The sequence below is a fragment of the Salarias fasciatus genome, chromosome 20, assembly GCF_902148845.1.
Source record: "Salarias fasciatus chromosome 20, fSalaFa1.1, whole genome shotgun sequence".
In the NCBI taxonomy this organism is placed as follows: Eukaryota; Metazoa; Chordata; class Actinopteri; order Blenniiformes; family Blenniidae; genus Salarias; species Salarias fasciatus.
The window spans coordinates 29,734,754-29,756,063 of NC_043764.1; the positions used below are offsets into that span (position 1 = coordinate 29,734,754).

Below are 21,310 nucleotides of genomic sequence, written 5' to 3' on the forward strand. Positions count from 1 at the left end.
AGTTCTGCTTTATTTAATCCTCCAGATCTGCAGAAGCGTCTGGATCCTGTGCGACTCCAGCAGCGACTTGAGCATCCTTCAGCATGTCCTCAGAAAATTCATCCTCAGAGCTGAGGGCGGCTGCAGCGAGGAGGCGACCAGCCGTGCTCGGGGCTCACATTTCACCGCTATGAGCTTTAAAACAAGAGTTTTATTTGAAACTATCTGGATGGGCCCTGATGGGAGAAGCCAGGTTTCTCTGTTTCATGGTCGAAATATTGAATGTTCCGTGAGGATCCCAAGGCGTTCCCAGGACAAGCTGGAGAGACATAGTCTCTCCAGCTTGTCCTGGGTCTTCCCCGGGGTCTCCTCCCGGTGGGACATGCCCTGAACACCTCCCCAGGGAGGCGTCCAGGAGGTTCCATCCTAACCAGATGCCCGAACCACCTCAGCTGGTTCCTCTCGATGTGGAGGAGTAGCGGCTCTACTCCGAGCTCCTCCCTGGTGACTGAGCTCCTCCCCCTATCTCTAAGGGAGCGCCCAGCCAGCCTACGGAGGAAGCTCATTCCAGCCGCTTGTATCCGGGATCTTGTCCTTTTGGTCATGACCCAAAGCTCATGACCATAGGTGAGGGTAGGAACATAGATTGACCGGTAAATTGAGAGTTTCACCTTTCGGCTCAGCTCCTTCTTCACCACAACGGACCGAAACAACGACCGCATCACTGCAGACGCTGCACCGATCCGCCTGACCATCTCTCTCCACTCGTCCCCCACTGTGAACAAGACCCCAAGATACTTAAACTCCTCCACTTGGGCCAGAGTCTCTCCACTAACCTGGAGAGGACAGACCAGCTTCTTCCGGTCGAGGACCATGGCTTCGGATTTGGAGGGGCTGATCCTCATCCTCATCACTTCACACTCAGCTGCAAACTGCCCCAGTGCATGATGGTCTAGGTTCAATGAAGCCAACAGGACAACATCGTCTGCAAAAGGCAAAGATGAAATCCTGTGGCTAAACAGGCTACCGAACTACCAAACAGCCACAGAAGTAATTCAATACGGACGCTAAACTCTTCTATTGTCTGTTTATGTGCCAACTGCTCTTTTATTGAAAGACTTAACATCTTCCTTTACCTGCTGCAAAAGAGAACTGAATCATATATTGATGTTGTATTTTCAGCTGCATACAGACTGAGTGTGAGCACAAACTCTTCTGAACTGAAGTATTTTCAGAAAGAAAGACAGCAGAAGTAAACCATGTTAATAAGTCGGTTCCTGTGAAGTGTGGAGCTGGTGACGGCGTCTGGTGACTGTTTCTCTTCTAATCAGTGGTTTCACCTCCGTGCCGCTGCAGGCTTTGGGTCTTTGTGAAGGCAGTTTGCATGTTCTCTCTGTGTGTCCTCGGTGCTACCTGCAGGTACGTCTGTCCTCTCACCTGCTTCGGATCGGTCTCTGCTGGTGGTGTGACGAAGGGCTCACCTGTCCAGGTGGAACCAGCCTTCACTCTCTGATCACTGGAACAGTGAAGAGGTGAACCCAGATCACCTGCTTCTGAGCGGCCCTTACACAGATTAAATAGCATTAGAAGTGATGTCTATCAGGCCCATTCGTCAGGGTCTGTGGCCCGAGAGTGAAAGAGAAGCTGTTTACCAACAAACAGCTGCCCCGGCAGGGCAGACAGCGGCTTTATTTACCCCTGGCCTCACAGCCGGCGTGTCGCGTTACGCCTCAGTGTGATGGAAACATTTCAGTGAAGGACATCAGCAGGAACCACCATGTCTGTCTGAAGGACCCAGTGCTGAAGCCAGAGGTCAAACATGCGGCCTGCGGGTCAAAATCCGGCCGCAGGATCCATTCTGGAGGAGTTTATAAAGCGTTAAAAGAAGGAAAATATAAAATACTGATTTTTTTTTTTTTTTTCAATAAAAGTATCTCCTCTATGGTGCCAGGGAAACATTTTCTTTTTTGCTGTAATATCTTACACACCTGGAAAGTGGGAACTTTCCCCCTTCCCAGTTGCTCATGGGCACTCGGGATGGCAGTGGAGGATCTTATTTATAAGTGTGAACCCGCTGAGGTCGATGGTGTAATTCTGCTCTTATCGCGCTGTGATCTCCGTCTTCCCGGCAGCTGGTGACAGTTCCCCCCCCCCCCCCCCCGCCCTCCGGGCCGGGCAGCGGGGCTGAGGGCAGCACGTGGCCGGGACGGGCGCCCTGGAGGCGGGATCGAGCCTCCGCGGAGCTCCGCCGGTCCCGGAGCGGCTGGAGGCGCGGCGGGACGCGGAGCGAGCGGACGGAGGTTTGTCTCAAACGAAAACTGAATATTTCACCATTTGCAGGCGCCTCCGGTGTTTTTTTCTGACCCGCGTTGTTTCCATTCAGCCGTTCGGGAGGTTTATGACCGACAGTGAGACAGAAAAGTGACATTTTAACCGGAACGAAGCGACGAGCCTCAACAGGTTGGTCCGCTCAGGATGAAGCGGCTTCCCGGAGGCTTCAGCCTCATTCCGCCTTATTTCTGTGTGAGCGACAAGTTTTTTTTATTTTCTGTTTTACGCGTGTATTTTAAGATAATTCATTCAGGTTATAGGAAGTCAAACACGTGGCCCGCGGACTAAAACTGGCCGCCCGAGGTGAAAATCCAGGCCGTCAAATGATGGGAGAAAATTAATGAGTTTAAAACCTGAGGTGTGTTTTGCTGTAATCTGGGGTTAAAAAGACTTCAGCAAAGGGCTGACATGAAACCTCAAAGGAAGGAAACATTTAATCTGTTTCAGTTTTAGAGGATCAGACGGAGGTACGTCTATTGGTTGAATTTAGATCAGTTTTAATCTTGAGTAAACTTATATCACTGCTTTAACATGAACAGTCTCTTAAGGAAAGATGTTTATTCTTCTGAGGACTTACGAAAAGAAAGAAAGAAATCTTACTGGGCTATTTTGACATTTGCAAGTTTTTAAAATGTAGAAGGGCTAAATCTTTTATTAAAAGTTCATATAAAGTTTGATTTGATTAAATTAATTAACCTTTGTATTGTGTTCACCTTTTGTCCAGGTCAAAATGACCATATTTATCTCAGTACATCGGCAGGCTAAATGACTAATGTAAAATGATAGAGATGTTCTTTTTTCTCCTTTTTTAATGAAATAACTAAACAAATCACCTTCAAACACCTTAAATCAGAACCTTAAATGACTGGGAAATGTCTTGGTATTTATCTGACACTTGTAAAACAGACTTGTTGGTAGTGGGCGGAGCTAGAGGGTGTGGGCGGAGCTGGAGGGTTTGGGTGTTTCCCGGCTCACCGGTTCACCTGAGCAGAAGCTTTGGTGTTTCTGCCGACGGCAGAAGACAATGCAGGAGCTGCAGCAGAACCGGTCGGAGCTGGAGGCAGCGGCCGTTGTGTTCACCTGTCAGCGGGGAGGCGGAGCAGCCTGTGGGAATGGCCGCTTGATCGACTGCTTCACCGGCTGACCTTCCTCAGCTCCTCCGCTTCATTCTGAGGCGAGTGAACACTGACAGGCTCCGGTCGGTTCTTCCTCGCCGCTCCCATCGTGGTCATCTTGCTTCCTCCCATCAGTCCTTCCTGCTGCAGCTATCAGATGTTTGCTCTGATCACCGTGCAGATCTGCTCGCTCCAGCGGTCTGAGAAACAGGTTAACCACGTTAATGCCAGGTTTCTCATTCATGTCCTGCCTGAATCCACACTGATGGAGCTTTGAGCCCATCCTGGATCAGTTTCTGGCGATATGCAGCATCATGATGGCTACCAATGAAGCAGAATTCACCAAGCGTTGGATTGTTCACCCACCAATAGGGAACGTGAGCTGGGTTAGACCGTCATGAGACAGGTTAGTTTTACCCTGCTGATGACGTGTTGTTGCAATAGTCAGTTCCTGAAAGCAGTGAGAGCTGAACCATAGCGTCACGCTGTGCTGCTCGCAGCTCCAGAGACATGAGCAGGAAGTTAAAACTCCATGATCTCAACACTTTCTGTTCTGCCTCAGACTCGTCTCACCTTCTCAGAGTTGTTTTTTTATTATTATCTCGACAGTGACGGGGATCAGGGCTGCTCATTAAAACATGACGCCTCTACTGGTGCAGTGTTTTCGGACTTTGCAATACATTTATTGTCTTTTCGAGTAACTCCTGACTCAATTTTATAAATTATTAGATGAAAAAAAAGGTTTTTTTGAATTGCTGTCTGATTAGTGTTTTTCCTAAAACCCATAAAAACTGAAACATCAAAAGTTTAGTTTATTTTTAATTCAGGATTATGCTTTATTTACTAATCCGTCCACACCTCTATCTTTAATCTTTGAGGGTTTTCAACTGTACAGACAAAATAAAAAAGATGGGATGAGTATCACAGAGGTTTGAGTTTGGCTCCAGTGATCCAGAAACAGAAGTTAATTCTTTCTGCACAGCTTCGGTCATATTTCTCCACAGAGCAAAGCTCCTGTGTTTCCTGAATGTTCAGGTCCAGTGTGTCTTTACGAAGATTAAAAACCAGCAGGAGGCTTCATGTCAAAACCCACATCAGACAACATTATTTATAAAATACATTTCAGTACGGAGAGGATCTTAAAGGATGTTCAAATACAGGAAAGTAACAAGAAAACAATAACAACAAAGAAAAGCCAAAGGCAGAGATAAAAATACAAACCTGTTGAATGAACTCTCAGGTGGAAGTCATGGTGTGAAACCGAGACTCTCTGACTTCCTGTCAAAATGTCAATGAGGTGATAATTCATTGCAAAAACACAAGGGACATGATTTTAAGTAGAATTCTAGAACTCAAGCTGGAAAATAAACTCTTTCAATAATGAAATGATCAGAGTTGTCTTCGCTGACCTTTGACTCTTGAAACTGATGAAAACCAACAGGAATACTGTGTCCTGCTGGTGTGAAAAGATCTGTTCTTGCTGTATGATTTCTGTTTTCATGTTTGATGCTTTGGCCTTTGCACGGAGCTGGAGTGTGTGTGGAAAAGTGTTGGTCAGTTAGAGTTCACGTAAACAGCGGCTGACAGCGCGACACAAAGCAGGTTCAGAGCGTCGGGCTGCAGACCGGCTGCCTCACAGGCCAGCAAGGCTTCGACCTGTTTTTCTTTCTGTTTCTGTTCCAAGAATCACCGCTACTGCTCCTCTCTTTCCTCAGAGCTGTTCCTTCATCACCGATCATCTCCCATGCGGCGCTTTTCTTTTCTTTTTGTTGCGGCAGACAGCGGCACCTCCACCCGGAAACAGGGTTTCTTAGCAAACACAATGTAACACACACCAAACCCTGGTGCTAACGCTCCTGCCTGCATGTAACGTGACTTGAGACATAACTCGAGGCTGATCGCCTTTAAAAGTCAGACGTCGTTATTAGTCTGAGCACCTGAGTTAGAGTCTGGAGAGGAAACAGCTCAGTGGCGCTCAGACCGAACCTCCTGAAACATTGATTCACTCTGAGCTGAATTATTTACTGGAGCACTGACTCTGTGTGTGTGTGTGTGTGTGTGTGTGTGTGTGTGTGTGTGTGTGTGTGTGTGTGTGTGTGTGTGTGTGTGTGTGTGTGTGTGTGTGTGTGTGTGTGTGTGTGTGTGTGTGTGTGGCAGGAAATGCGGTGTCTATTGAAGAAGAAGAACATTTTGGTGGCTGTGCTGCTGCTTATCATCGGGGGAATTTATCTCATGAAGGTACACACACACACACACACACACACACACACACACACACACACACACACACACAGAGTCCCACTTTCAGCTCATGAAACTCAGCACTTTGATGTAAATGTTGATTTGCTTGCAGGAAACTAAGCTGAACCATGGAGTCTTTATGCTCAGACAAACAGACAAACCATAACCAAAGTGTCTCCTCCCTCCTGCAGTGTGTATGACATGTTTGTGACCTACGTACTGACGTGTCCCCGTCCCCGTGTGTGTGTCTTGCAGGGTCCGTTGGGCTCGTCCGAGCCGGCCGTCAGCGAGCTGAGCCGGCGGGCCGACCGGCTGGTCAGCCAGGAGTCGTGGGTGGAGCAGGGAGACTTCCTGCCCCTCAACGTGTCCTACCAGCTGCTGGCCGGGACGCCGGCCACCCGGCAGAGTCAGTGCCACCTCTTTATTCCTAACAATCGCTGGTGTAGAGAAAGGTGGTTTCTGGATGAAAGCGCTTCCAGCTTTCACTGGGAAGCATCTGATCGTCTGCAGGTCATGCAGCAGGGCATCAATATGTTCATCATCCAACAGGATGAAGGTCACGACTGGCGTCCTTTTAGTCCAGGTGCATGTTTTCAGATCAACTAAAGTACTTTGCAAAAATGGAAGTTTAGAAACCGAGCTCTAAAAATATCAACAGGAGTCACACAATGGGAGACTGGAGGGAAGCCGGGTAGGACGGCAGCTTCATGCCATAAAAAGAAATCGGCATTTCATTTTTAACTTGTTTTAAAAAAGCTCTTTTTGAGTGTAACTAATGTTAGGAGGGATCGGTGGAAAAAAACGGAAATACCTTGTATGTGCTCTGGGCTAAATAACCTCAATGCCATGAGGAAAAATGGATCTATGGGTTTTAAAAGTGTGTTGATAAAAAAAAAAAAAAAAGGTGCACTCGAGACGATCAGCAGAACTCGGTGTCCAAGAAAAGTTGCTCTGTGAGTCTTTTGTTCCGGTGACAGATAAGAAGGTGAGTCAGTTTATCGTTGCCGGTGTTCTCAGAGGTCAGGTCGGCGGCGGCGCCCCTCCTACGGACGTTTCTCCACGCGGCCCGTACGATACGACTCGCCGACCTCCTCAGACGCCCCGACGAGGCTCAAACTTCTCGTCCAGGTTATGAGTCACCGGGGTGGCGGGTGTTTCCGTGAGTGGTGTGTGATATCTGACGGGACGGAGCGCACGCTGTGCGCAGACGTTTATATTGCGCCTCTCTCTCTACCCCTGACGCAAGACATTTATGAGTTTTATCGCCATATAAAGCAACCTTTAGGCTTATCTCTCAGTCGTGATTAAATCAGTGAAGGCCGTTAACGCCCACTCCTTCCAGTACGACTCTGTGGAAGGCCGCTCTGTGGACGAGGCGTCCAGAGCGATTTGTGTTGCAAAACGTCTGGAGTCGTCGGGGTTTAATTACATGTTTGTTGTTTTCTTTGGTGTGGTGGGTGTGGGACTGCAGGTTACAGGTTAGCAAAGATTAGCATGGAAAACCCTGTGTTGCGATGAGGCACAGCTGAGATTAGTTTACCGACTGTCTAACCAGTCCGCAGATCATGGCTGGAAGCTCCTCAGTGTGAAGTCCCGACACCAGCCTGATCATCGAGGAGACTTAAAGATTAAAAATCCAGTCGGTCAGGTTTAACTTCAGTTTCGATCACAGAGCCTCAGAGATCAGAGGCCCGCTGCAGTCTTCCGAAACACTGGCAGAAATAGAAAGGCTTGCCAACTTTGGGCACGGTGCATCACGTGTGAAGGGTTTAGAGGAAGGAATGGAGTGTATGGAGAGGCGAGACGCAGCGCTGAGGCTCACAGCAGTTTGTTTTTATTAGAGTATCTTCACAGCGTGGGACGATCACGCAGCAGAAATGGATTCGACATTTACCACTTGATTTCTGATAAAGTCTGATACTGATAAAGTCTGTCTCCAGGCTCATATTGTTTTTAAGTTTTGTTTGGGTTTTTTTTCCTTGATGAGATTGTAAATATTCCTCATACTTCATGCAGTCGTGTTAAATATTTACAAGACAAATGGAACAGGTCACGCCGAGTCCCTGACCCGGATTCCCTAAGGTTCATTCAGTGACATGGAAAACTGTTTTTTTTTTCCTTTTTTGTGCAGAATAACATCATTTTTTGAGAAAAAAGCTGTTTAGTATTTAGCCCAAAAATGTATGGAACAATCGAGAAGATTGGAAACGAGTCAACTTTTGTGAATTTACCTCAGACAGGACTGCTGAGAAGCTGTAATCAGTAACGGCAGCGGCTCACTTTTGAAATGACACTGAAATCATTAACTCAAAAGGTTGAGGATTTACGGCTTTTCGTGTTTCTTTGGGGTTTTTGCTGCACAGAAAGTTCTGCTAGTCTCCTGGTGCTGTAGAGGGAAGCGTGTTCTCACGTAGACGGGTGATAATCTCAGTCCTGAAGGTTTCTTCTCAGCTCCGGAGCTTCAGCTTCCTTCAATCGATACGTGACCCTCTGGTTACAAGCTCCCCTCACTTCTAGGTCAGTGGAGCCACAAAGAGTCTCATTTCAGAACAGAAAATGTCAGTGTATAGCTCTAGAAACACACACACAACTCCACTGTTTCTTTAGTCTGGCTGAAGTATGAGAACTTAAACTTTAAAAAAAGTCCTCTGTTTAGGACGCAACAAATGGCCTCGGTATTTCTTTCATTCTGTTTTTTTTTGTCAGTCCAAATCTACAGAAAGAAGTGAAATCCTGTCTTCTGGAGCATTTCTCTTCAGGTTTGTGTTGGTGAAGATCAGGACGTAGCATTAGCATTAGCATTAGCATTAGGACTCTCTCAGTATGCTAATGCTGCTTTTTGAGCAATAAGAGCGTGAGCGTTTCTCCTTACTGTTGCTGACTTCTATTAAAAATTGAATGCCAAGGTTTCTGTAACATTCTGCAGGTTCATCCTGCGGCCGGCTTGGACAGTGTGGCGTCCTGCTTTTGGCCCGCAGGCCATGTATTTGTCAGCTCTGCTCTTGGCTGCAGCTGCCCCTCAGTAGTGATTTGTTTGCACGTTTCAGAATACCTGGCGATCGGCCTCTCCTCCGTGAAGAGGAAGAAGGGCAGCTACCTCGCCTCCACCCTGCGCTCCATCTTCTCCCAGTCGTCTGCGGAGGAGCGCGCCTCCATGGTGGCGGTCGTGCTGCTCGCGGATTTCGACGTCCGCTGGAGAGTCGAGACGGTGAAGGAACTAAAGACGGAGTTCCAGTCAGAGCTGGAAGAAGGCCAGCTGATAGTCGTGCACGTTTCTGAGGAGTGGTACCCCGCAGTCACAGGTCAGTGCTCCTTCAGGATGTTTCAGGAGGAGAGTTCTGCCACTGATGCCTCTTCGGCGCTTCCTGCAGGTCTCAAGAGGAACTACAACGACCCGCCGGACCGCGTCACGTTCCGTTCCAAACAGAACCTGGATTACTCCTTCCTGATCCATTACAGCTCCGGTCTGGGCCGCTACTACCTGCAGCTGGAGGACGACATCTCCTGCGCCAAAAACTTCTTCACAACTATCAAGAAACGCGTGGAAGAGCAGGAGGCCAAGAAGACCACCTGGGCCACGCTGGAGTTCTCCGCCCTCGGATACATCGGGAAGCTCTACAAGTCCGTCCACCTTCCCCTGCTGTCGCGCTTCCTGTTCCTCTTCTACCAGGAGATGCCCTGCGACTGGCTGCTCACCCATTTCCGAGAGGTGATGACCCAGAGAGAGCAGCTCCTCTTCAAGCCCTCGCTCTTCCAGCACATGGGGATCTACTCCTCCTACCACGGGAACTACAACAAGCTCAAGGACAAAGACTTCGAGGAGGGCTTCTACGCCAATCCTCCAGCCAGAGTCTTCTCCAACATGTCCACCTACCAGGACCACGCGCCGCAGAACGCGTGGGACGCCGGGGAGAAGTTCTTCTGGGGCCGCTCTCCAGCGGGCGGAGACTACCTGACGGCCGTGCTGTCCCGGCCCGCCCTGCTCACCTGGGTCTCCGTGGAGACGGGATCCGGGGGGAAGGACTTCCTGCAGTCGGCCCGGGTGGAGTTAGGGACGGGGGTGGTCAGCAGCGAGACAGAGCAGAGCTGTACGTCGTTCGAGCCACTGGGAGAAATCAAGAACGGGAAATTTGAAATGCAGGAGGTGGACCGGCGGCACAGCTCCGCCTCTTCCTGCGTGAGGATACTGGTCACAGCGGCGCAGAACGACTGGGTGATCATTCGCAAAATCAGGATCACGGAAAAACCCGGCACCCCTCCACACCCGGCATAGCAGTCCCTTTACCCTGCCGGGGGGGAAAACCAGGTCCCGATCAGCTGGAACTGATGCAGGGGGCGGCCTTCTTTAGAAACACCACAAAGCTGCTGTTTGAGCAAAATGAGCACTGATCTGCCTGAAGGGCTGCGCCGTGGCAGCACGGTCATCGGAGGCGGCCATTTCTGACGGGTGGGTGGGGGGTGGATGGTGGGTGGGGGTCTCCTGCATTCATCCTGAAACCAGGAAGAAGCTGCTGGAAGCAGGACGCCTGTTTCTGTTAAACCAAAGAGAAACATTTCTGAAGCTGAAAACCCTCCAGTGGGTCCTCCAGTGCCTTCAGCTCAGCTCAGCGCTGTCCAGAGGTTTACACAGTTCAGCCATCACATTATGACCACCAGAACACACACACACGTGGACATGATGGAGAACCAGATGGTTCGAACCAAACAATAAATCCGTCCACATGAAGGACACAGAGACAGGCAGACGTCTGACGTCTCAAACAGATATTTTGGGATGTAATTTTTTAATTGAATGTTTCTTACTTATTATTTATAATTTATTAATGCCTTCTGGACATGTTCATGGCACTGAAAAAGCTTTAATCATCAATATGTACATTTGTTTTTGTTCATGACTCTCTTCAGTAATTTCAGGCCTTTAACATGAGGACTGTTCAACACTGAATGTAATTTATAGTGATTCCAGGTATTGTGATGATATGAAATGAATTTCTGCCTGAGGATGTTATGGACGGATATTTCAGCACTTTTTATCTTTTCTTTCAAATGTGAAGTCAGTCCAAAACAACTCAAACTGTTATATTGAGTTTTCATGATTTGAAATTGTTAACGATTTCTAGAATATTCTTCAGGTAAAATATGCCAGGGAATTGTTCTTTAAAGGAAAAAAATGAAATAAATGAGCGTACCAATCACTTTGTATCAAATAAACATCCTGTTTTATTAGTTTGACTGCCGAGTGAATAAGATCACATGAAAGAAATTGGATCAGGTGCATTTTTCAGTTTTGGGGAGTTTGATGTTTGACAGAGCTGATCTCTAATCCTGAATCTGGCTCCATGTGATTGATCTCAGCTGTAAAGCGACAGGATCCTCGGCTTCCAGAGCAGGTGGGCCACCGAGGGCGTCTGGACGCTGCCCGGTGTGAAGTCCTGACTCCGCTCAGCGGACTGAACCGTCACCTGCACTGTATTTATTATGTGTGTGTGTGTGTGAATCAGATGGACCCAGTCCGACGTGCTGCTGCTGCTGGAGTGTTTTTATTGTTGTTTGGCTGAATCTAACGCCTGGAGCTCGGTGCTGCCGTGGATCTGCTGCTGCTGCAGCTCCTCCTCCGCCTCGGCGCCCGGACCCGGACCAGCGGCCTGACTCTCAGACGGAGAGCCCGGCTTCCCGCTCAGGACTCCGTCGTTCTCACAGACGCTCCTCTGGGACGGCGGGCCGTCACTGCTCTGAAAGAGCCGGAACAGATCCGTTAGAGTCCAGTCGGTCTGATTTGTGTCATGGTGCTTTCACAGAGAGGGAAACGCTCAAGAAGCCAGAAGCTGAAGTTGTCACAGCATGGAGCTCATTTCATGGCTCGTCCACTGTCGAAGAAAAGCTCCTTTACTACTTTTCTGTTGGTTTCATTCTGCTCCTGAGATCCAGGGCTTAAAGATAATTGTGGTTAAGTTAAGTTTTTTCTATTTATAGCATTAAAAAGATGTTATAAAGTGTAATCAAGATGAAATGTTTTTACATGAGTAAGTGATGTTGTGACAGTTTCTATCGGGCTCTGGTGTGAATGAGTCAACGTTGAGGATTTTAGCATTTAAACCTCAATAAAAAGATGTGCACATTTTTTCCCACTTTTTTCTACAAAGGAAGATTTTCCAGAGTGTCTGTCCTTAAATTAAAAAGGCAGATTCAGACCAGAAGGTGTCGACCTACAATCCTGCCTTCATATGTTTCTGAGAATAAGACTCTCTATCAGCTGACTGGAGGATTCACGCCACCTATGACCGAGATCCCTGTCATTTATTAATCTATTATTATTATTATGACTGATTGGTGAACAAAAAAGGCGTGTCCTTCTCTCTGACAGCTCCAACTGCAGTGTCCACTCCGTCTCTGCAGCTTCCCCTGCCGATAGAATATCTACAGAAACACTCCCCCTACTCTAAAAATAACTCAACCAGTAAAAAAAACCTCCCAAACACCCGCATGGATCACATGTCCGATCCTCTCTCTCCTCTAACCCTCGCCCTCCTCAACACTTCGCCACAAACAGCTTCCCAGCCTGAGCTCTGAGGGAGACAGACTTTACCGTGAGAACATTTTTCACTGGAGAGAAAAAACACCTGAACTTCAGTGACTTTTCAGTGTGAAGCGGAAATAAGACATGACCTGACCTGCAAACACGTTAGTGTGTGGTACTGCGTTAAACACACCGTGCTCATCAACACCTGCGGCTGATTGGACCGTGTTCAGGCTAATCACACTGCACTTCCGCTTTCAGGGGGAAACCTCAGACCTTTGCATTAGATTTTAATTTTTTTTTCTCCCCACCAAACCCTTCAGGATCACCTGGCTGGATTTCAGGTTATTTGGAACAACCCAAAAGGATGAGTTCGCTCTGTAAAATGAGTCAGTTTGGACCTAAATTGATGTGTATTTCACCCTTTGGGCTTAATGTTAATATTCAATATATTCTAACTGGACCTTTTACTGAAACATTATGCAAAATGAAGTGAAAAGTATTAAAATCACTCCAGGTGTGGCTCATTCTCTCAAGCTGACAGTTTTCTCACATCCAAAAACATAAAAAATGGGTAAAATTGTGCTTTTTTTGTGAAATAAAATCTGCAGAAAGACATTAAATGGAGTCTGTCACGGTGTTCGTCTTCAGGGTAATGTGAACTGAAGCCAGTTTGTTTTCATGCTCAGTCAGTTTTGACGCTAAAAGCCAACGAATCAAATTGTGGTCGACAGTCATAGTGAGACAGTTCATGAATCAGAAGCACCAGTTTCAGTCAGTTTCGTGTCTGTGAATAAAAGTCTTCCTTGTACTTGTTCCACTTGGCCGGTTTTGTTCATATGTTTGACCTTCAGTGTATCTCAGGGTCATTTGAGGGTTTTGCTGTTCCTCACCTGCTCAGCCGCTTCCTGCAGACACTCTGTGCCTTTGCTGCCCCCGTGTGGCTGGAAGCTGCCACTGCGCTGCGGCTGCAGGCCCCAGGACCGGAGCCTGTGGAGGCCCTCCTGGGACCGGGCGGTGGGGTTGATGTGTTGGGCCGGGATCCGGGCAGGGAGGTCCCAGGTGCCCCTGAAGTCCGGCCACGCGCTGCCCCGCTGTTTCAGAACCAGTCAGGAAGTTTTCATCTTATATTTGAAATATCTCCTGCAGCTTGTATTGGTTTGTCTCCAGAGAGTTATATACAAAAGGTTTGGATATAATCTTTCTAACACATTCATATTCCACAGTCCAGCACATTGTTCATCACTTTAATTCCTGAAACATTTTTATTCAGAAAGTTTTGTTCTGACAGACTCTCACCTTCACCACTCCTGGAAGCAAATGTCCTCTGTCATTGGAAATAATGGTGGTGTGACCACGGTGGGCAGCAGGTCTCTACAGCACGCACACGCACACACACACACACACACACACACACACACACACACACACACACACACACACACACACACACACACACACACAAACACAGATGCACACAATTAAAGAAAAACTGAAATTATGTTAAACGTTCAGATTTTGACAGGAAGTGAAAATGATGAGAATGAAAATTTGCAAACAAAATTCTGATTTCAACTAAAACCAGAACTTTGAAAAACTTTAAATGGGATCGAAATGAAAACCTTTTTTACAATATCAATATCACGATCATCAATAAACACAAAATGTTCCCGAATAAAAGTTTAAATATTGACAAGAAAATCAAAATGTTGAAAAAAAAAAATGAAGTTCACATTGTGTGACATGGAATTAAGCTATAATAATAATCCAGTTGAAAAAAGTAAAAATAGTTTGGACAGTGACATGCCAGTATTTAAAGTGAAATGTTAAGAAGAGGAAACTTCAAGGACAGAAAATATGAATGTCTGAGTGTTAATCAATTATATTGGAACTGATGACAAAGGCAAAGTGTTGATATCTAAGATGTTTTTTTAATCAAGTTATTGTTCAAAATAAAAAAAAAATCAGAGGACAAAAAACTGGTGCATTGATCTTTGACCTTGATGAGAAAATGATTGGTTTTGAAGTTTTACTGTTTGATCGTTCGTGCTCAGATTTTCTGTATTGAGGAGAGATGAAGAGGTGATGCACCTTGTACTAATCACTCTGACTGAGTATAATCATATTAGTTTGTAAGGGTCCCAGTTTGATAGTTTTATTTTTCCAAATTACAACAAAAATAAGTCAGACTGGCTTTGAACTCCATTTCTTGGCTCTTTTTCAAGCACAATTGGGAGTCTCAACATGTCTTCCTATAACCTTCAAATAAATACATAGGCTCAAAACTTTGTGCTCTATTTATTGATCTATTTAAGTAATTAAATCACATGACACACGTTTTTGTTCAAACATGCATCTAAAGTCAGACATGATTTGTAATATTGTGGGAAAGATACACTCATAAGTCTTTTCTATAAACAGTTCAAATGCATTTTAGACTTAAGTGAAGCCTGATGATGGGACCGGTGTACCTGTTTGGAGGGTTTGGCCTGACACCAGTTCTGCAGCCTGTGGGACCGGAAGGCACCTTCATACTGAGGAGAAATCAGAGGATTTCTACTCATTATTCTGTGATTAAAAATCTCATTAATCCACTCAGGAGGTTCAGGACGCACTAAGACTCACCTGGTTGGCTGAGTACCTGGACGACATAGTGCTGCAGGTCACAAACAGGGTCTGTTTATGTTGTTGTCTGGTTACATAGCAACACGATGAAAAAAAAATTACACTAGCGTAAAAATACGGAAGACAATGAGGGCCAATCGATCATTTTTTTATTTTAAATTTTTAAATTTTGATATTTTTCTTAAACTTCGCATTTTATGCAACATTCTCTCTTCGTTTAGTGATTATGAATTTAATCTAAAAATAAATAAATAAATAAATAAAAATCTTTAATAGACACCACCTCCAACCGGAAGTTTGCGTGTTTATCTTCCGGGTCACAGGTGACTACATGGTGGCGATAAAGACAGGTGTTTGTAGGTGTCTCGTTCTCTCAAACTCTGAGCGTCGTTCATGTGATTTCTTCATTTATAACACTTTATATCGCATCACGTCGGAGCGAAGCAGCGACTTTAAACGCAGCTCAATATTAGCTTCTTTCTTTGTCTCCTCGTTAGCACGCTAAGCTAGCAGCAGCCGTCCCGTGTCTCACTGTGTCCCTCACGGAGGGCTAGAAGACTCCACGGCCGCATGTCCTCCACCTCAGTGTGACACAGACACCATGGAGGGTCCGTCCTCCCGCCCAGCCGCCACCGCGGGAAGGAGAGACTCCAGCGGGGAAGGAGAGGATCCGGCCCGGGACACGAAGACGCACTTCAGAGTGTGTCGCTTCATCATGGAGACAGGTGAGTGACAGACAGAGGTTCAGTTTGCCTTTTGAGGAAGAGTGGCAGAGAACGAACAGCAGCAGCAACTTGTCTCATTCTTGGCATAGAAATAAGTGTGTTCACCTGTGTTTGTTTTCCTTTGTCTTGTTTGTACAGCCGAATAGTTTTGACTTTTCGTCTGTAATTTGCTTCCCTCCGCTCACACTGATCAGGTGTGTGTTAGTTTTTAATGGGCACTCTTTTATTAATTTCAAAGTAAGTGATGTCAACAGAAATATCTTATTTCATATAATGATTATGTGCAAAGACATTATGACAGTGAAATCCTTCACTACTATACCAAAAAGTGTTAAAAATGAATTAAATGTATACTGTGAGAGTACAGAAAGTGTTAGAGTGTGACTGAAATATTGTGAATAAATGAAAATATGTTAGAGCAGAATGCAAAATAAAATAAATACAGGTCAGTTAAACGTTCTGGCTCTCAGTTCACAATCATTCAGATGGATTATAAAGACAAGAAGCAGCAGATCAGTGGTACCTGCTGGTGTGTGTGTGTGTGTGTGTGTATAAATGGATCCTTTTGAGAGCTGACTGTTGAAATAACGAGCTGATGTCTTTCTGTTGGAGGGATGAAGCTGGGCATGCGCTCGGTGCCCATGGCCACGGCGTGCGTGTTGTATTACCGCTTCTTCGATCGAGTCAGCATGAGGGCGTACGAGCCGTACCTGGTGGCCATGAGCGCCATCTACCTGGCGGGTAAAGTGGAGGAGCAGCACATCAGGACGAGAGACATCATCAACGTGAGCCACAGGTATCCGGTCGACCCTGAAACTCTTCATCTGCTGGAGCATTGTGACCACTGACTGCTCAAGTCAAGAACACTGATGATCTCTTCACTACATGGTTATGAGTTTGTCCTCAAAGTTGTTGTTTTAGAAGTAGAAAACTTTTGAATTTAACATGGATGAAGGCGTCTGCTGGACAATCGTGAGGAAGGATGAAGCGCCGCCCCTTGACCAATCAGGATAGAGCCTCAGGGGCTCTTCTGATTGGTCAAAAATACCTGGAGCGGTCGAGAATCCTTTTCAGCGCAGAACAGAGACAGATGGAAACGCTGCGCCCTCGCGGTAGTGCAATTATGCTACACTCCAAAAGGATTATCAATGGATACTTTAACATTTAATCCAAAGAAAACGCGGAAAAATTAGCATTGACTAGTAAAATCCTGCCTACAGCACCTTTAATGTCTGTTGAACTCCCATCTGGGCATCGAGCTGGTTAAAGGAGGAAAGTGCAACTCTTTTTTTAATTGCAAGTGACAAATAGTGGAATTAAAGTTTATCTGTTGAATTTTTTATCAGCAATTTCGTCTTGTCAGGTTCCATGCGATAAACGTTTAAGCTGAAGTGAGTGTTGATCTGCAGCTGCCTTTTCTCTCTGACATGTGCTGGAGTGAGGCATCTCTGCAGCTCTTTTTGGATGAGATTAAAAGCTAATAATCATGCAGTATTTGATCATATTGTTGAGTAATGCAACCACAGTATATCTCAGATTTATTAAAGCACATATAGGGGTTTTGTGGAATGCAGATGAGGCCCTTTAAACTTCCATCTATGCTGCTGAAAAGTTTCAAAAACAGAACAAATGTCTCCCTAAAAAGTCTTACTCTTCAAAACATGTGGTACCAGAAGAATGAAAGCAGCCTTGGAGCATGATGATACCTCCACCGTGTAAAGACATTTCCAGTTTCCCAGTGTCCTGCTATTGGCATCACTCAGGTGGAGGAGCAGTGAACCAACGCAGAAACAAAAACTGGATTTCCAGTCTGCTTACAGTTCGCTTAATATTTATTTAGTATAATGAATCTAGAATAGAAAAACTTGATCTGAGAGGAAAATTCTTTGCTGCGTTGCTCCACACTCAGTACATGGGTGAGAGATTAGTTCATCAGTTCATCCTTCCTGTCTGCATCAGACGCTGTGCTTTCACTCTGAACTCGCTGAGTTGTAAACTTTTATTTATCTGGAGAGTGACATTAATTGTCAGCTGATTTCTGGTACGTGAAAGCTTTGAGCTCTGGTGTGGAAGAATTTTCTCCTTTTCTGTGTTATTTCTCTGTAAATGGAACATGTCTGTGTTGAAGATGTGGATTTTATATGTAAGCTGAGGCCAGTCTGTAGAATATCTGCAGCATTAACAGGAAGCGGTGTGAGTCCTGAGTTTTCTTTTCCCTCCTGATAAAGTTTCTCGTGCTGTGGCCTGGTCGTCTGGAACGCTCTCCTCCCTCCCTCGCAGGTACTTCAACAGCGGCAGCTCTCCTCTGGAGTGCAACAAGGAGTTCTGGGAGCTGCGGGACAGCGTGGTGCAGTGTGAGCTGCTCATCCTGAGGCAGCTCAACTTCCACGTCTCCTTCGAACACCCGCACAAGGTTGGTGTGAACGGTGACGTTTCTCTTTATTGTATGCTGGAGCTGCTTTTTCCCGCTGGTGTTAAACGTGACATGTTTTAATCACATGTTTCTCGGCTTCAGATGGTGAGTGTAAAAACTCAAGATGTGATGCACAGATCGATGTTTTCTTCTTCTCATAATACGCTTGTGTTCTCTGTATGTTTGGATCCGTGCTCGTGTGAATATTTCCGGCCTGACGGACTGAAGTGTGTCCCTGCAGTACCTCCTGCACTACCTGCTCTCCGTGCGGTCCCTGGTGAACCGCCACGCCTGGTCTCGGACCCCGGTGGCGGAGACTTCCTGGGCGCTGCTCCAGGACTGTTACCACGGCGCCATGTGCATCCGCCACGCCCCCCAGCACATCGCCATAGCGACGCTGTACCTGGCTCTGAACAGCTACGGACTGGAGCCGCCGGACGGGGAGAGGGCCTGGTGGCAGGTGGGTCTGGAGTCCATGATATGCTGAGTTTACCACGGTTCGGTCTGGTTTTTTTCATCATTTAAACTTCATATATTGATATTGCGATGACAGATTTGCGATATTTTAGTGACAAAATATAGAATTCAAATTATTCTGTTTGGCTGCACGATCTTATTTAAACGTAGATTCTTGGTAGATGAAAACACTTTATCACTTTGTGGTTTAAGAGTCAGTGCTCTTTGTCTCAACTCTAATTTGCTCCTGCTCTGATGGGACAGTATCTTTGTTCCTGCGTCTGCAGTTCTTCTGCAGTCCAGCCGGTATGAAACAGCACTGAAGTCATGAATCTGCTTTTAACACAGACTGATCCTGTGAATCATGTCGACATGGGGATGGTTTTACCGTAGATCTGTGCAGCTGATCGTCGGTCTGTTCAGAAACGGCAGCGATTCGTATGAATCTGGAGCAAACCAAACTGTTTCACAAACCAGCTTCTGCCCCTTCCCTGACTACCGGCGCACCTCCCGGCGTCCGGCTTCTCTCCTGCAGGCGCTCGAATGTAGGTCGACCTTTGATGTCCATGTTTATCCAGGCCGTGTGTGTGTGTGTGTGTGTGTGTGTGTGTGTGTGTGTGTGTGTGTGTGTGTGCGCGTGTGTGTGTGTTCGCCTGTGCGTTAGGTGCTGTGTGACAACGTGACCCAAGAGGACATCGATGCTGTGATCTCCGACCTTCTTCATCTCTACGACATGGAGGCCAAGTGTATCTGAAGGATCGAAGGACGCAGCCAGCAGGACGTGTGTGTGCGCACATCTGTGTGTGTGTGTGTGTGTGTGTGTGTGCGCGCGTCACAAACAGCTCATGATTTGGAGCGATGCTGCGTTGCGGTTCAGGTGTGTGTCGTGCAGGAGCTCTCTGGTGCCCCAGTTAGTCTGTGAACTGTGACAAAAACACGGCTGCTGCAGTTCCGCCTGCCGCCACCGTGGGGAGGCAGTTCCCGCCCCCCCTGTCCCTCCTGCCTCTCCTGCCCCAGCCCCCCTGTGGGGGCAGGATACTGATGGGACATGAAGCACAGCAGTGTTCCACTCTGGAACACACACGCCACATGTTTGATCCACCGACGGCTCAGAAGCAGAAAACAGATCCAGAAGATTCCGCTGATCCATAAACATGACGCTGACTTCCATTACATTAGTTTTTCTTTTCTAAATATATGTATATTTTTATAGTTGAATGCGAGCTGAACCTTTCCGTTTTGCTGCATGAGTCTGCGTCTGGAGGCGGAGGACGGGTCTTTACTCATTTTTCATCCTCTTCTATAAAAACTTGTGAAGACAGTTGGCTGGCTGATTGTTGGACGTATTCTGAAATGCTAATATACTGTGATTAAAATGGGATGTTTGGCAGCAGAATTGCATTTTCCGTGTTTGTTTTTTTTCCCCCCCCTGAGTATTTGCAGCATCCAAATCAGAATGGTTTGAGTCCACTTCTTACCCAGCAGGGGAAAAATCTGTGAGATTTTCTGTATATTTTGATTTTGTCCTGTTCTGTAAGCGATCAGTTTCTGCATATTTGGAAACTAATACATGAATTATTAAAAAAAAGAAACGCCTTGGCACTTTGAGACCTGTCACTGAGGAAATGGATCTTCTTTTAAGGCAGTTGAGACAAGACTCTAGGAAAATGCACTCTTCTTAGGAGTGAGGCCGACTGAATGAGGCTCCCCTCCTCTGAGGCTGGGTCTGCAGGCTTTTTCTTGGTAAAAGAGAATTTTATTTTTTCTTTTCACCGTTTACTCCTGTTATGTTGAATTGTTGGTTTTTCTCTTTAAACATGAATTGACTGACATGTTGACGCTGAGCAAACTGCTGAACCAGCGTTTCAGGGTCTCTTTAGGCGGAGGTGGATGAAGCATTCAAACGTTGAAACAGAGCGTGACTCCAGTGGAAGTAGAAGGCTGGTATCCGGTGAAAGAGGACTGGGATCAGAAGTTCCTCCTGTAATGAGCGTTTCTCTTACAGCATTACATTTTCTGATTACTGGTGACTTTAGTCGTGTCACTGTGGTTACAGAGATGTTTTCCTGTTGGCCTCGGGACTTTGCGCAGAGGAACATCGGTTTTATCCACGTCAATGTTTTCACTAGAGTTGAATTTCAAGAGAATTATGTGTGAACAACCAGCTGTTAAGTTTTCCCCGTCATTTCTCCTTTGTGTCCCTTTCTGGGTCACAGTCCAGCCGTAACCTCCAATGAGTTTATGCTTTTGAGTTCAACTCAATCCCACAAAAACAGGTACTTAATTTTTTTCTGCTAAGAAATATTCTGTATTAATAATTCATGCACCACATACTGAAAATTGGCACATTCATTCTTTCATCTGTACATTTTCTGCGGCTTATCTTGGTTCATATTTATGATTGTCATGAAGAAATGTATATTTGGGCCTCGGTAACAGTGAAACACATCTTTTTGTATTTTCAGTGCTAGATTCTTAACAAAATACTAAATACGTTTAAATCCTGACAAAAAGATTTCAGTAGATCTAGTGCTTTTGTTTGTGTTGGTGTTCCTCTGAACATTTCATCATGAAACATATTAAATTATATATATTTTTAAGGAACTAGAGACAGATCATAACTTTCTTTAATTGAAATCTTGTAGAAATTAGAAGATAATATTTCATTATGAGCTGTGTGTGTTCCGTATTACTGTGTACATTTTCATGTTTTTTTCCCTTCATGCGACACAGTTTTACTTTCAATAAATTTCAATCAACTCTTTAAAGGTGTTATTGTCTGAAAAGCAGCAGAATCTAAAATAACTCCTCTTTGCATGTGAGCTGTGAAACATCAGCCGTCACTGCTGTTTGTCTTTGTAGGTCCGCCTGTGAGTCCTATTAAAGTCAGCTTTAATTTCCCTCTGCT

The 21,310-nt window shown here is 45.9% G+C and overlaps 3 protein-coding genes across 7 annotated transcripts; 2 read left to right on the forward strand and 1 right to left on the reverse strand.

The window, feature by feature from the left end:
• Window positions 1-2,121: 2,121 nt before the first annotated feature.
• Window positions 2,122-11,786, forward strand: LOC115408718 (alpha-1,3-mannosyl-glycoprotein 4-beta-N-acetylglucosaminyltransferase C). Of its 3 annotated transcripts, none has more exons than XM_030119618.1 (7): window positions 2,122-2,279; window positions 2,363-2,439; window positions 5,583-5,663; window positions 5,922-6,072; window positions 8,714-8,968; window positions 9,038-10,113; window positions 10,952-11,786. In XM_030119618.1, exons 3-6 carry the CDS (start codon window positions 5,586-5,588, stop codon window positions 9,937-9,939), a joined length of 1,386 nt encoding a protein of 461 aa, XP_029975478.1. In that variant the 5' UTR covers window positions 2,122-2,279; window positions 2,363-2,439; window positions 5,583-5,585; the 3' UTR covers window positions 9,940-10,113; window positions 10,952-11,786. The 3 variants fall into 3 exon arrangements, with proteins under 3 accessions (XP_029975478.1, XP_029975477.1, XP_029975476.1); XM_030119617.1 differs by lacking the exon at window positions 2,363-2,439 and having other exon boundaries at window positions 2,123-2,279; window positions 10,952-11,056; window positions 11,168-11,785; XM_030119616.1 differs by lacking the exon at window positions 2,363-2,439 and having other exon boundaries at window positions 2,123-2,279.
• cfap126 (cilia and flagella associated protein 126) lies at window positions 10,906-14,940 on the reverse strand. The gene is made up of 5 exons (XM_030119619.1): window positions 14,809-14,940; window positions 14,655-14,717; window positions 13,483-13,557; window positions 13,077-13,277; window positions 10,906-11,398 (listed from the first exon to the last, which is right to left on the reverse strand). The coding sequence occupies exons 1-5, from the start codon at window positions 14,833-14,835 to the stop codon at window positions 11,207-11,209; spliced, it is 558 nt and encodes a 185-aa protein (XP_029975479.1). The 5' UTR covers window positions 14,836-14,940; the 3' UTR covers window positions 10,906-11,206.
• A 174-nt stretch (window positions 14,941-15,114) lies between these two features.
• ccnq (cyclin Q) lies at window positions 15,115-21,011 on the forward strand. 3 transcript variants are annotated; one of them, XM_030119761.1, is made up of 6 exons: window positions 15,115-15,164; window positions 15,306-15,533; window positions 16,146-16,329; window positions 17,814-17,946; window positions 18,188-18,406; window positions 19,067-21,011. In XM_030119761.1, the coding sequence occupies exons 2-6, from the start codon at window positions 15,410-15,412 to the stop codon at window positions 19,154-19,156; spliced, it is 750 nt and encodes a 249-aa protein (XP_029975621.1). In that variant the 5' UTR covers window positions 15,115-15,164; window positions 15,306-15,409; the 3' UTR covers window positions 19,157-21,011. The 3 variants fall into 3 exon arrangements, with proteins under 3 accessions (XP_029975621.1, XP_029975622.1, XP_029975620.1); XM_030119762.1 differs by having other exon boundaries at window positions 15,125-15,533; window positions 18,175-18,406; XM_030119760.1 differs by having other exon boundaries at window positions 15,125-15,533.
• Window positions 21,012-21,310: the final 299 nt, after the last annotated feature.

Bases quoted from the DNA above. Each gene is read 5' to 3' on its own strand.
- LOC115408718 (XM_030119618.1), top strand. From the start codon at position 5,586: ATGCGGTGTCTATTGAAGAAGAAGAACATTTTGGTGGCTGTGCTGCTG. The intron at 5,664-5,921 runs GTACACACACAC...TGTGTCTTGCAG, and splicing joins GGGGAATTTATCTCATGAAG to GGTCCGTTGGGCTCGTCCGA. The intron at 8,969-9,037 runs GTCAGTGCTCCT...CGCTTCCTGCAG, and splicing joins GTGGTACCCCGCAGTCACAG to GTCTCAAGAGGAACTACAAC.
- cfap126 (XM_030119619.1), bottom strand. From the start codon at position 14,835: ATGTCGTCCAGGTACTCAGCCAACCAG. The intron at 14,718-14,808 runs GTGAGTCTTAGT...ATTTCTCCTCAG, and splicing joins CCAGGTACTCAGCCAACCAG to TATGAAGGTGCCTTCCGGTC. The intron at 11,399-13,076 runs GTGAGGAACAGC...CGGCTCTTTCAG, and splicing joins TGCAGGAAGCGGCTGAGCAG to AGCAGTGACGGCCCGCCGTC.
- ccnq (XM_030119761.1), top strand. From the start codon at position 15,410: ATGGAGGGTCCGTCCTCCCGCCCAGCCGCCACCGCGGGAAGGAGAGAC. The intron at 16,330-17,813 runs GTATCCGGTCGA...CCTCCCTCGCAG, and splicing joins ATCATCAACGTGAGCCACAG to GTACTTCAACAGCGGCAGCT. The intron at 17,947-18,187 runs GTTGGTGTGAAC...GTGTCCCTGCAG, and splicing joins CCTTCGAACACCCGCACAAG to TACCTCCTGCACTACCTGCT.